General features: G+C 34.7%; 1 protein-coding gene across 4 annotated transcripts; it reads left to right on the top strand.

The window, feature by feature from the left end:
• Positions 1-2479: 2479 nt before the first annotated feature.
• Positions 2480-12773, top strand: LOC131671817 (protein singed wings 2). 4 transcript variants are annotated; one of them, XM_058948558.1, is made up of 9 exons: positions 2483-2908; positions 4170-4295; positions 5364-5526; positions 5958-6117; positions 6734-6882; positions 7632-7862; positions 8505-8663; positions 8898-9098; positions 10560-12773. In XM_058948558.1, the coding sequence occupies exons 1-9, from the start codon at positions 2604-2606 to the stop codon at positions 10743-10745; spliced, it is 1680 nt and encodes a 559-aa protein (XP_058804541.1). In that variant the 5' UTR covers positions 2483-2603; the 3' UTR covers positions 10746-12773. The 4 variants fall into 4 exon arrangements, with proteins under 4 accessions (XP_058804542.1, XP_058804541.1, XP_058804540.1 ...); XM_058948557.1 differs by having other exon boundaries at positions 2485-2908; positions 7629-7862; XM_058948559.1 differs by lacking the exon at positions 4170-4295 and having other exon boundaries at positions 2480-2908; positions 7629-7862.
• Positions 12774-13501: the final 728 nt, after the last annotated feature.

Genomic DNA, 13501 nt, shown 5'->3' with positions numbered 1-13501 from the left:
TGAACTGTGATCATGCGAGTTAATGAGTTACTATTCATAATTCAGCATAGATGAGGATGTGAGCGAATTGGTAGCAAAAGTAGCAAATCGGTGCTAATAAATGGCTCGTTTCAATAAATAAAAAATAAGACGATTCGTAGCATCAGATAAAGAATATAATCCACATTCACCCAACGGTCTTAAAATAATATAATAAACCTTAAAATAACATGGTAAAATAATCTTAAATGCAATTAAATTACATTTATTCTTAGGGCATATAAATTTATTGTATATTTAAGTTATAAAATTTAGCTTCGAATAAGTATAATCATCAATAGAATCATAAAGCGATGTATTATATTTTTAGTTTATATGAAAAGCATTGCTCCAAATGAGCCAAAACTGACTTCCAGTGTTTTTGTCAACAAAATACATCTAATGATATGAGATATCTTACAAAAAGTTTTGAATCATAGACAAATAAATATTAAAAAATAAATAAAATATAATAGTCAGGCATAGCCGACGGTACAATTTATTTAAAAAACAAAAGGGAGAAATGAAAGTAGTGCGCTTTTCATTATCTATAGCTAAATAGTTAAAATTCTACTACGTTATTAGATTTGAAATTATAACTAAATCTAAAAATATAGCTTTTATTGAATTTTATTTACCAATTAATATAGACGGATATTATCATGTCAAAGCATAGAATTGTTTGTTGTACGTATGTGATGTATTTTAGAATTTTTAATTTTGCCTATAAATAGTCGTGATTTGATTCAAACACATGAAACTAAATATTAGCACAAATGATGAGCACGCGAAGCACTCTTGATGACACTAGACACTGGTATAAATAGTTCTGTTGTTTCAATCATGATAAAATAAGCACCACTTAATATCTTTATTTCGCCTTTATTATCACAAACTTAGTTTTTCTCATCAAGAATCTATAAATAATTAACTCTGAATATTTTTTAATTAAATATCTTAGCATTTGTCAATTTCTAGATAGTTTATGGATAAACAGTGAATCTTTTCAAAATTAATAAGCGTTGTACAGTTTTTTCATGAGCCGGCTAATGGTATGAGGATTCTATATTATAATTAAGTACCGCTAAAGAAATTGAGTGCTCAATAATATGCTATCTCATTTTTTAATAAAGAACGTTGCTTCTTCATTAAAAACGTTTTTAAATTAAAAATATATAATATTATTTACAAAAAAGTCGTATTATTATCGACTGACAATATCTACTACCATACGTGTTTACAACAGATAGCATTCGACCCAATAGATGTCTCTGTGCATTACGAATTCGCTACTACTTTCGCTTTCAATGAACTTCGTTAGATCAATAAATAAAACGGAGCGTTTAGTTCGTCGCTTGTGGTGTAGTATACGCCCTACAAATTTTAGTTTTGAAGAAAAAAGAAAAATAAAACTCATAGCATTTGTACTTATACGTGATAAGACCAAGATTAGTGTTCATATTTTAATAAATTTTGTCCAATATAAATATACAAATGATATTGTTTCACTGAAGGTGATCTACTCAATCATGAATTCGTTTAAAAAAAGAAAAGGTTCAATTTGTATGAGCACAGTCATTAAGAAAAAGCATTTTTCTTGTAGCAGCAATTTGCGTTACTTAATTAATAAAGGTTTTTTCACAGCTGTTTCATGATTTATATGCGTGCTAGAATCATAAATCAATTGTCAAATCAACACTTGCACATTATTGTATGTTTGTGTACTTCTTGTCCGACACAATAAAAGATTATATCATGTAAATCTAAGTTATGTATGCATGATTGAATGATTAATTTTTTTTAATTCACATGACAATTTATGAGATCTATCAATGCGAGTGAAAATCTGAAATAATTATTTGAGGGAAGACTTAAGATTAGAAAAATCATTAAAGTGCGGATGTTGCCTACAGAGAAAGGTGGTTTAATCTTGTATAGTATGAAGCTGAGTTGGAGGCTTCGTAGTATAAACTTGGAATATTCAATCAATGTCTGGTAGCTACAAGTTAGATAGTAACTAGTTAAATGAGGTTGAGTACATGCCGTGAAATAGTAATTTACGTAGTCTTTAGTCTATCGCTTTGGTAAAAAAATATCTTATCACAAGTATAATCACCTTACGAAATCAAAATTTTGCGATAACGAAGAAACTTTCTGTCAAATATTCAAATAACTAAAATTCGCATGTACAGCAGCATAAGTTGTCCACGCAACTTACATAGCGCTAAGTAAAAATAAAGTAAATGATATTCCGAAATAAGTTTTTTTTTATAAAAAACGTTACATACTGCTACTGGTGCGATAATATGAGTAAAAACAGCCAATTAAATAAAATAACTTAAGAATTTTGCAGATTGTGGTTGCACAATTGGAATCTATAATTAACAACTTGAATATATCTAGCGTAAGTTCATTTACTTATTTTAATATCAATGGGCCTTATTTTGTTCAAGAAACTGTTGGCAACGCGAGCTAATTTCGCCTCATTAACAGCACTATGTGCGTTACTACTACATACTGTGGGATGCACGCAATGAGTTAGCTGCTTGTTATATGTACAGCAATGATTTAACACTAATTTAATAATGCTAATCGTCTCTGCTCTCGTGGCGGCGGTCACGCGGTTGGTTGGTTGTTTTCTGGTTGGATTAGCATTCGCCGGGTTACCTCGACGTGCGCACACCTTCGTATCTGGCGCGCATACATGTGATGTATTTGCTTTGGCGCAACAGCTATCATACTTTTACATGTCGCGGCGAGACGCGTCTCTCTGTATTTCTCTCTTTCAGTTTTCATTGCGAGATTTTCCGTGCAGGTCCGCGCGCCTGCGCGCACCAACTCGCAACGCGATGATGCTCGAAATCTGTTGGACGTTCGTCGCTCTTCTTACGTGAGTTTGATTTAATTGTAAGACATCGTGGCTACGTATCTTGTGTGTGTGCTTTTTTTTATTTTTTTTTGCCGTTTGAGTGAACACGTTCAAGATTTGGCAGAAATAATTTAGTGATGAAAAATGTTAAAAGAAACGTTAGAATCAGAATTTTTATTTCGTAATTTCACTAATTTAAACTTAACAATTTTCGACATATATAAAAACAATTTGTTTTCTCATTATCTTAACATTAAACAACAAGTTGCAATTATAACATAGCTTAAATTATTCAGTAAATCCGTACGTCTTTCATAAAGAAGAAAAAAATCCAACGTCGTAGGAAAATAATTCGCACCAGTAAATTTTACGATAAAAACCAATATCTATTTTCATTGAGTGTCACGTGGAGGGCTCGGGAGCACGATTGTTCAAGCGAGCGCTGAAAAGTGCGCCGCGCGAGTACTAAAAATAAAAAAAGGCGATTCCCAACGATAGTAATAACAACGTTTGGACAAGTGTCAACATCATAGCAGCTGCGGGCTCTCTGTGATATGTTTATTTTTTCTACTCACAATTGACGTAGATAGTCGCACTTCTTTATCGAGCAATCGTAAAATGTTCAGTTACTTTATTCGTCACTACTATCTCTAGCTTACACAGCCGTTGCGAGTTTGTCTTTTGGTAATTGCATCTTTCGTCTATCAATTTGAGCTTTTAATGCATGTACATTTCTCTGAATATCAGATAAGATACGAGGAGCTTGTTTCCTCGCATCTTTTTACAGTCGTACAAGATCGCTTTACTTGGAAAAGTTCATAAAAAGTAATAGAAAAAATATTTTATATCATTTTTAAGACCAGTTTGAAATGGCGTGATTATTCTCACTATATGACAAAGTCGATAAAGATGAATCTCAATCATCGTTGAAAACTAATAATATTCCAGCAAATTAAAGTTGTCGACGAACGTACAAGAAAGCTCGCCAAAACCGCGAGATCGCGTCATTGTAAAACTTATTTTAGCTTCGAATATGGATTGTTGTCCGTTTATTAATGACAAATATCGATTGCCGCAATGCGCGTCGACCTAAAAGTGAGCCGTTGCTTTATTCATCAGAATCGGAATTAAATCGTCTGCCGCGGACTCGAAAAAGAGATAAAAGGCACGTTCTGTAAAGGAAATTATACTTTTTAATAATAGAATCGGCCCAAATGAAAATATCTTTTGCTTTCTGAACTACAATTTCGCGGTCCGTTTAGATCAATGTGGACTTTTACAGATTGTTACCGAAGAGGCTACACTTTACTGTCTTGACCAATCCCGATGAATGCAGCATCGAAACGAGTCTCAATGAAAGCAACTTATTTTGCCTGCACGCTCCGCCGCATACTCCGAATATTGAAGGGTATAGGAAACAATATAATTTTAATATTGGCAATGTTTCATTCAATAGCAAAATTGATCTCCTTGACTTATATCGTGATTTCATATAAGATTTATATTTTATTCAGAATTCTCGTCTATTATTGATATTCCATTTTACTTAGTTTTGTAGTCGGTATCCAGAGTTAAAGAAATATCTTATTATCAATGACCAACGATGATGGAATTCGTGAATCTTTTTGAAAAAAACTATATGATGCTTTTATTTAAACTTTTATAGTATTCGGTTTACAGTTTGTGAGACCCTGAACAATTTTTTATTCGATATATTAGTTAAACCATTCTTTTCTAATAATTAATATGTAAACTATCTAATAATTAAGATGTAAACATTTTCTCTTGCGCCATTATATTAGGCGCCTCACGTTTCCTGTTGTTTTCTGAAATATTACACACAAAAAGGAGTTTTTAGTATAATAGCAGCAAAATTTCTTTGTTATGTCTAATTTAAAAGCTTGAAACTATTTTTCAAAAAAATAGCGGATTTTTGAAAAAAAATTAACGTATTTTATTGGCATTGCACAACCAATTTAAAGATAGGTATATCAAAAATTTAATGGTAGGTATATCTTGGTAGGGATATCGAAACAATAATTGAATTTTCTTTAAAGTGATTTTCCTTACGATGGATTGAAAACTCGCTGAATAATTCTCTTTATATAAAAGCGAAGAGTCGTGAAAATTTTATTTCGTGATTGAAGTTTGCTCTACGCACCGCAATGAATAGATAGGATATAAGAAAAAGCAGCTGCAACAGTTCCACCGCTTTGGTATTAGCTCTAACACTTGAACAATATATTTTTAAATATGTGTACGTTCAATTTATATAATAAAAAATATCGACTTTTCGATTCATTTATATCAAAATATCTCTTTAAGAAAATTCAAACAAAGACTATCGTTTGACATATTACAGCAGAATTAGCTTGAAATATGATGAATTCATATGTATTTCTTGAGATATATTATGTATATGTATATTATGAATTACAACTATTAAGGTCATAAGAGCTTTGAACATTTTTTGTAGTTATGGGAGGATCAATACTTTAATAATTCATGATGGGCATGACAAGATTTTGGATGCGGAATCAGTATTGAAAGATTTTTCTTGTCTACGACGTTTTGTGATAAAAAGCGGCAATCTCACCTCGATAATTTCACCTTTTCCGGCAAGTGCTAATCTACTTGAGGTAATGTTTTATTTTAAGAATATTCATTGTCTGTGAAAACGTGACTGTTTGTTAATCATAAAAAAAAATAAAATAATCAGTAGCTGATTTATATAGTTATATAAGAGATAAAAGGTAATTGTGGTAAATAATTCTGCGAAGTTAACAGTATTAGCAGTAAATAAGGTAGGCGAAAGTTACCAAAAAAAATTAAAATTGTAATTAACGCACAACAAACATCCAATAGGAAAATAGTGTATGCTAAAATTAGAGAGAGAAAGAGAGAGAGAGAGAGAGAGAGAGAGATAGTATTAAGAATCTATTAACCCTGGGGTAGATTCGCTTTATGCCGCGCATGTGAGGGGGGGGGGGGGTGAGGTCGGATAGTAATAGGTTAGACGGGCGAGTAGTAAATTGATACTGACGCTTTGGCAAACTATGTGTGGACCTAGGTGGTCGAAATCACGGGCACAAGCCTGCGTACACTGACGGCACGAAGCTTCGCCGATCTGCCGGCTCTGCGGGTGCTTGATTTGCGAAACAATGCCCTTATCTACATTGATCCGACAGACTTGATTGGCATTCCTACCCTGCAAGAGCTTTATTTATCAGGTAATTGAAAAACTGGATTATTTCTCTCTCAATCTCTTTGCCTCTAGCTATCTATTTATTTTCATTGCTCGGCTGTCACTTCGCTCCAGACGTTTCTGTCGATATTCATTTATGTAACTTTAACAACTGTACAATAAAAATAAACCTATTATGCCAAGACATATGCTTGATTTATCATGATATAAACCTGGATATGATTTATTGAGTAGCTTTTCGTTTCTCTTGGTTTATTTTGTGACACTATAAAAATATTTTGTTTTTCTTCAAGGATTATTTTTATTACGTCAACTTTTGAATATCGGACCGAATAAATACTAATATATACATATATACATATATACATACATACACACACACGCACACACACACACACATATAATAACGACAAGCACTCATTATTTTCTAAAAATTTATTGATACATTCTTGAGTTTATTTATTTGATTCCGGGATGCCAATTCACATTAAAACGTTGCTTCACTTTCAAGAAATAACGAGAAAGGCTTTTGAAGTAATATTGAAAGACGCGGTACACTTTTACGACTAATCACGAGTGAAAAGAGAAATTTAGTTTTCAATTTTTTTTTTCGTTTTGTTTCCTTCGGTAACGTTACAAAGGAAACCAATGGAAATGCGACGAGAGCGCGGCATGGTTCGCAAACGCAAGTTTTGCCTCGTTAGTCCATCGTGTGTTTGACAAGGAGGAACTTAATTGCGCGGCACCACTCAAAAATCGACCTCTTCTGCCGGTCATGCAATTCAAACAGGTAAAATTATTTGGCACTACCAAAAAGTTGTCAACGAGGGAGACAAATCAAATTTGATAATTTTCACACTGTCAAAATAATTATTTGGCAGACTATTTTAACGATGAATTGGACCGCATTGCTAACTATTTTAACCATGAGATTTTCATAGTTTGTTTCGTGACTTTACTGTAAGATGTCATGCGTGTAAATCTTCTCTACTCTTACTATTCCAAAAGAGGTAGAGAGGTAAGTTTACATGTTAATGAGTATAGAAAATCAAGATTAATGCGTACAGGTACCTATTGTACCTCTGCAGCGTTCCACACGAACGTAGTTCTTGAAGTAATAATAATAATAATAACAGCAGTAACTAATTATTTCAAAGGTTAACTGTATTCACTTAATTCTTTGATTTACGAACACTTTTTCAACTGACTTCTAATGAGTTCAATGACATTTTGTTACAATTATAAATATTTTTAAACATTTCAATTGCTACGGAATGATCAAACTGCGATTAAACGAAGAAAATTTAACGATTAAGGCCATAAGTAAATTCGTCAGCTCTGAAACTGTTCGAATTGAAATACTGCACTGTAGTTGTGTTTAAAATATGTATGAGGTCAAACGACAAAGTCGTCGAACGCAATGAATGTAGTTGGAGGGTAGTGGGTGCCTAGCAATGTACAGCGGTATATCCCCATAGGGCAAGTACGATTTCACGCCTAATAGATAGTTAAAGCAGTGTACAATTGCGCCCGTAGCAGTTGGCCGAAGAGTGCCTGCTGCTGAAGGTATGCGAGTGCAAGCTAGTGTACGCCGTGAACGGTTTAACCCTGGGACTTCAGTCTCAGCAGCAACAGCAACAGCAGTTGTCGCTGCCTCGTCAGCGTACGTTTATAGCTTTCGCCTCTGTCAACTGCAGCCACCGGGGTTTTACCGATATGCCGTCCTTCCTGCCTGCCAACACCACCACGCTCCACCTTGAGGGCAACAAGGTGCGTATGTGTACCCGCTGGATCGCCGAGCGCACGTATATATAAAGCAAACGTGGAGCGCACGCCGAGTTAGTTCGACGCTGCTCACTGCTGATGTGTTTGCGTCCGGCCGACCCTGCGTCTCCTTGCTCATCGACTGTTTCACTGCTATATTACTTGAATTACTTGACGTGTACTTTCTACTTACTGCGGTTCCACAAGAATCACTAAAACGTTTTTTTCAGTTTTCCGTTTTTCGTAAAAAAATTGCCTTGACAAATTTCCTGAAAAATAAATTATAAATTTGATGTTTGAATACGTATATGCACTCTGTCGGAACTTTGTTTCCAGTTGAAACATAAATTAAAAGTACAATTTTGAGAACACTTGGAAACTTGAAAACATTGGAAACCATATCTCAAAAACTTCATGAAATTTGGAATATCACATTTATTGCGATGTTTTTCAAAATAGTTTGTATGATAATCGATGGGAATTAGGAATAATCAATGACCCAAGGTAGCTAAATAAGAATTAATGTTTAAAATCTTTCGAGCACTGTTATCGATCATTTCTAAACAGCTGATATACAATTTGCCTTTCCAATAAAAAAAGTTATGGCCAGGTCGCAAAGATTACGCTAATTTGAAAACTTGTTTCCAGATCACCGATTTGGCACCTCTTAAATCTAACTCTGTTTATAAATCCTTATTGGACCTGTACTTGGATGACAATATGATCGAGTCTATAATGATGCTAGACGGTTCTTACTGGCTAGAGAGGTTTCGACTTTTGAGTCTCCGGGGTAATAAATTGACCGACGTGTGTATTTTGTTATTTATATCCTCATTATATCAATCATCGTATTGTATACATTTTACGATACTAATTTTGAATGTACAAGCAAAATAGACTTAACACCATGACGATCTCTACATATATTTTGAAAAGAAATATCATATACCTGCAATGTTAGAGCTTGCGATAAACCCATACACATTTTAGATTTGTCCTTTCGTTCAATTCGATAAATCCGATTTCCAATAATACTTTCAGTTTCCGACGTACGCGTTCGAGAACGTTTTGCCGAACAGTGAAAGTGCGGTAAACATTTTTCTCGGCCACAATCCGTGGAGATGCGATTGTGAATTTACGCCGGGCTTTCAAGAGCTTCTTATAAAGTATGGCTACTTGGTCAAGGACATAAGCGACGTTAGATGCGGTCCGGTAGGAAACGGCGAATTTGCCAATAAACAGGTAAACGATTCTACTTTATTTATTCAGAAAGTTTACTGGTGACATACTTTTTTTCTGTATTTAATTTAAGAGTATGTTATCGTAAAATAATGGCACTGTTTATTACTAAAGACGCTTGAATTTTAACGTTATGTATTATCAATGGGTTCAAAGTGGCAGATTTTCAAATTTTCTCTTTTCGATGCGTTTTTAAACTTCGTAATATTCCAATACCTCAATATATTGATATAATAACAACGCACGTACAGAAAGCTGCTTTTTTTATCTAAACTACAGAAATAATTATTACGAAGATCCTATAACAACTAACTCGCTTGATGATAAACAGCAAACTAAAACTGCTTCGCAAACTTTTGATCTTCATTTTTTGACGATTGACGGCCTGTTATATTATTTTAATTATGTTTAGGGTTCTACCATTTTAACCATTTATTCTCTTTAAAACATTTTGAGATTCAGCAGACTTTATCAGCATTATGCCGTCTAGGATGTGATGAACATACAAGTTTAATTACTGCTCTTTAATGACAAGTATTCTAAGCACATACTAAAATTATTCAAATAATTGTTTATTTGCTGCAGTCTTTCAAATGTAAATTATAATTTTTTGCTAAAATTTATCGAAAACTGAAACAAATTATAAAATGTTCAAGAAGAGCATGATTTTTCACTGATTATTTGGATTATATTTACGTTATATGGCTTATTCCTGTTTGGGATAGCATTTGGTAATTTTTAAATTTAAATATTCTTGTTTAAGAAAATATGTAAACTTTTTCAAATTAGTAAATTTAATAGAACTTAACGAGATATGTATTTGTGTGTACGTAAAGTGTAAATTGAACAGTACCTTTTGAATTTTAAACTTGGAATATTGGGTTTTCAAAAAAAGTAAGAATTTTTGATATTATATTTTGTTGATGGATACTGTACTGCTACATAAATAATTTCAAGCTAGCGTGTGTTGTGTTCTGTGAATATTTATTTATAAAGCGATTTTATATTCACGTGGATTTTTATGGCTTTCGAATTTTTAATTAACTTTAATCAATCTACTTATTTTCCACTCACGCTGGCAAATTTATTTGCCATAAAATAATCAGAAAATAAATACTTAATTGAAATTAATAATTTTTTAAAAATTAAATAATTATTTTGAAAATGTGAATCAATTAGAACTTTCGCCAGAACATTCGATAATACGGTTAACACAAACTAGTTGTGACTTAACCAGGTAACAAACAAACAAATTTGATATAACTTTGATATAACTAACAGAAAGATGGAGTTATATCTTGAGGATAAATATCATTCTAATGTAAATTTTGTAAGAAACAAAGAGCGTAGGAGAGAGGCGAGCTAAGAGGGAGAATTAAATTAAAGAAGAGATGTAGTGAACAAAGCGACACTTGGCATTCATAGATTCATCTTGGCTTATGGCAATTATGGGTCTGTTTGCAGATTCGCGAATTATCGAGGACGGAAATTTGCGTGCCGACGGATGAAAACTACTGGGTATACCCACTGGATATTCTCAACGTGCTCCTGGCCAGTCTCATCATCCTGATTCTCGTCAAGCTATTCTATGACTACTGGAACTTCAAACGTACCGGCAAACTGCCCTGGCTCGTCGCCAGAATACCGTGATCATCGACCAATCCACCGACGTCAGCAGCAACTCGTTTTTCAATTTTCGCCGCTTCTCGACAATATTGCATTTTCATTTGTAAATATAATGGCATCATGTTTGTTGATTTAATTATTCGATTTGGCCGACTGACCGTGAAATAATGCTCGGATGACTTTTATTGAGAATTGCGTTTCTCTTTCTCTTTTTATATGGATGACTGTACGTTTCGAATCGACGGATTCTCTATTATTGTACGTTTTTAGCAGCAAAATTTAACGTCATTAAATGAAAAAATAATGTATTCTTTTTTTGTTTCACGCGTGTTTCTGTTACTTCGTGTTTTATATTAAAACATTTGAGAGGTACGCCGTCGTAAAAACAATAAGTGCCAGTGAAACGCAAAAGTATGAATGAAAAGTAAAGAGCTAAGTTCACGGTAAGTCGTAAAAAGGAGAACAACGTCTCTTATTCGTCCACTATCCTTTGCTACGCGAGTTCGCAAAAGTAGGCGAAGGATTTCACGCAATACTTAGTTTTAATAAAACAAAAATCCAACTGCAGTCCTCTCTCTCGGGCCGTACTGTTCCATTAAAAATTTTACAACGTGCACTTGTCGCTCAGGAGCGTGCGCGCGCTCCGATCCGCTCAATAAAAATCCAAGTCTCGTGCACGCTCGAATGGAAAACATCCTCAGGTCCCAAAGTAAATAGGAGAGAAGCAGAAACTGTCTGCGCGCGAGAACGAGGAGGAAAACAGGAAAGCCGAGTGGATTCATAAATTGAGCCGACATCTTGGCTGTTGGCGCCCGATAATCGCTTATCGTAGCGTAAAAGTCCCTTGCACTTTGATCCCCCGGCCGATATTTCACTTTGTGAGAGCACGCGGCGCTCCCGGGCCTCTCGAGGCGTGTACTACCGTCGCTGCTACCTGGGCTATTTAAGCTACGCGAGAGAGGCAGAGCACCCTCCCCAAGAGCGAGCCCTCTGTAAACACACTCAAACGTACACACGAGTGAGTGGCTAATGGAAAAACATTTCTCATGGGACTCGCCGACCATGGAATACCTGGTTTTATGCGCGCAGGACTCTGCTGTTGAACTACGCCAACTTTCCTACTCGACTTTCTTGTTTTTCGGGCTTTGCATTAGGGCATTACATTACACTCACTGTTTACCATGATTTTTCCCGTCGCGATTGATGCGTATGACTCATTACGTTACTAATAGATAGTTTTTCATTTGAAAGTTGTGTTTGTCCGACCATAACCGGAATTATCTATTGAAATATATCATGGCGAATCAACTACAGCAAGCGTAATCATTTGAATACCCAATTAGAACTGGATCATTTGAATTATTGTTACAACAAGAGATTAAGCACTGCATGAAACGTAATTACTCTACGATACAATTTATGCGATATTATGTAGAAAACAAATTTGCAGTATCATTTTCTGCTCGATTCATGTGAACTGAAATTGGATTTCAGATATGATATCAACAACATTACAATGCTGAAATACGATCTAACTGAAATCCCGTTCATTATCATCCAGCCGTGAAATGCAATATACCACTATCAAACTAATTACTTCGATGTAAATTATAATCTTGCGGCTGGGAAAAAATGTTAATTGGAAGCACAAAATTGAATCTCCAAATGAATTGTGAGCTCGATCTAATTATATCCGTAAAACAGCTGAGCTTGGCTGGCGCAGCTGCCGGGCTGAAAATCATCTAAGATGAAAGCTACGCTCATAAACACTTGCCTAAGTAAAACCCTAGCTTTTTCCTTCAAAGGCATTTGCTAAAAGCATGCGGGTGTACGTGCGTGCACGCCTTTGAAAGTTCTACTCTTTTAATTTCAAACGCTGTTTTTTTCTCGATATGTTATGTATAGCTTGTAAAAATTTATTACATGTAATCTTGATAAGATTGAATGTAAGGTTTAAACTTTGCTGACATTTTTGTGGCAGGGCATAATTTTCACTTGTTACACTTTCAATTTAGTGCAAAGCTTTATGTACCATAACCGATGGCTCACGCACGTTTAATATTGTCGTAAATGAAATGAATAATTACAGAATATTAATATTTATATTGAAATGCTGATTTTATTTTGCGATTATAAAAGGCAATATATTCCATCGAATCTCAGATAATCCACGTTATTTTTCAAGAAAATGAAAACCAATATTCTACTGATAAAAAAAGCTTTCTTCAACGTAAAACTAATCTTCTTAATGATAAAAAAAGGAGAATAAGAAGATAGAAGCTTATACGTGCACACGTGAGCGCGTTTTCTGAAAGAGAAATCGAGGGTAATCTTAGGATCTGGCGGAAAACATGTAGCAAATCAAGATCAATGTCAATCTGTTCTGCAGACATCATCGTGCTAGTGGGGGGCAAATTGGTAGGTGTAGCTCCAGCTTATCGTCACCATACAGAAGAGAGGTTCTTTCACCCTCTTTCTCAAGTATAATACTATATCGATTTGATGAACACTTACACGCGCATTTTCCGGCAGCCATTATCCATCGGCATCTAATAAGTAGCAGCGAACAACTCGTAATTTGCGCTTGTCACGCGAACTGTCGTTCACCACCACAGCTGGATACTTATGTGCATGTGCACTCACGCCAAAGCTATGATGTAGCTACACGCTCAGCTTGCCTTTTCTCTCGTTCAGGTGTATATAGATCTCCCCATCTATACATTTTCTCCTTAACAGCCCTTTTCCCTCGTTCCCTGTACGCATTGCGTGTGGAGCTGTTG

The sequence above is a fragment of the Phymastichus coffea genome, unplaced genomic scaffold (genome assembly GCF_024137745.1).
Source record: "Phymastichus coffea isolate CEN01 unplaced genomic scaffold, Cenicafe_Pcof_1.1 PCOF00136, whole genome shotgun sequence".
Taxonomy (NCBI): domain Eukaryota; kingdom Metazoa; phylum Arthropoda; class Insecta; order Hymenoptera; family Eulophidae; genus Phymastichus; species Phymastichus coffea.
Note: the sequence above shows the minus strand (reverse complement) of the source record. Positions and strands in the feature narration are given on the sequence as shown.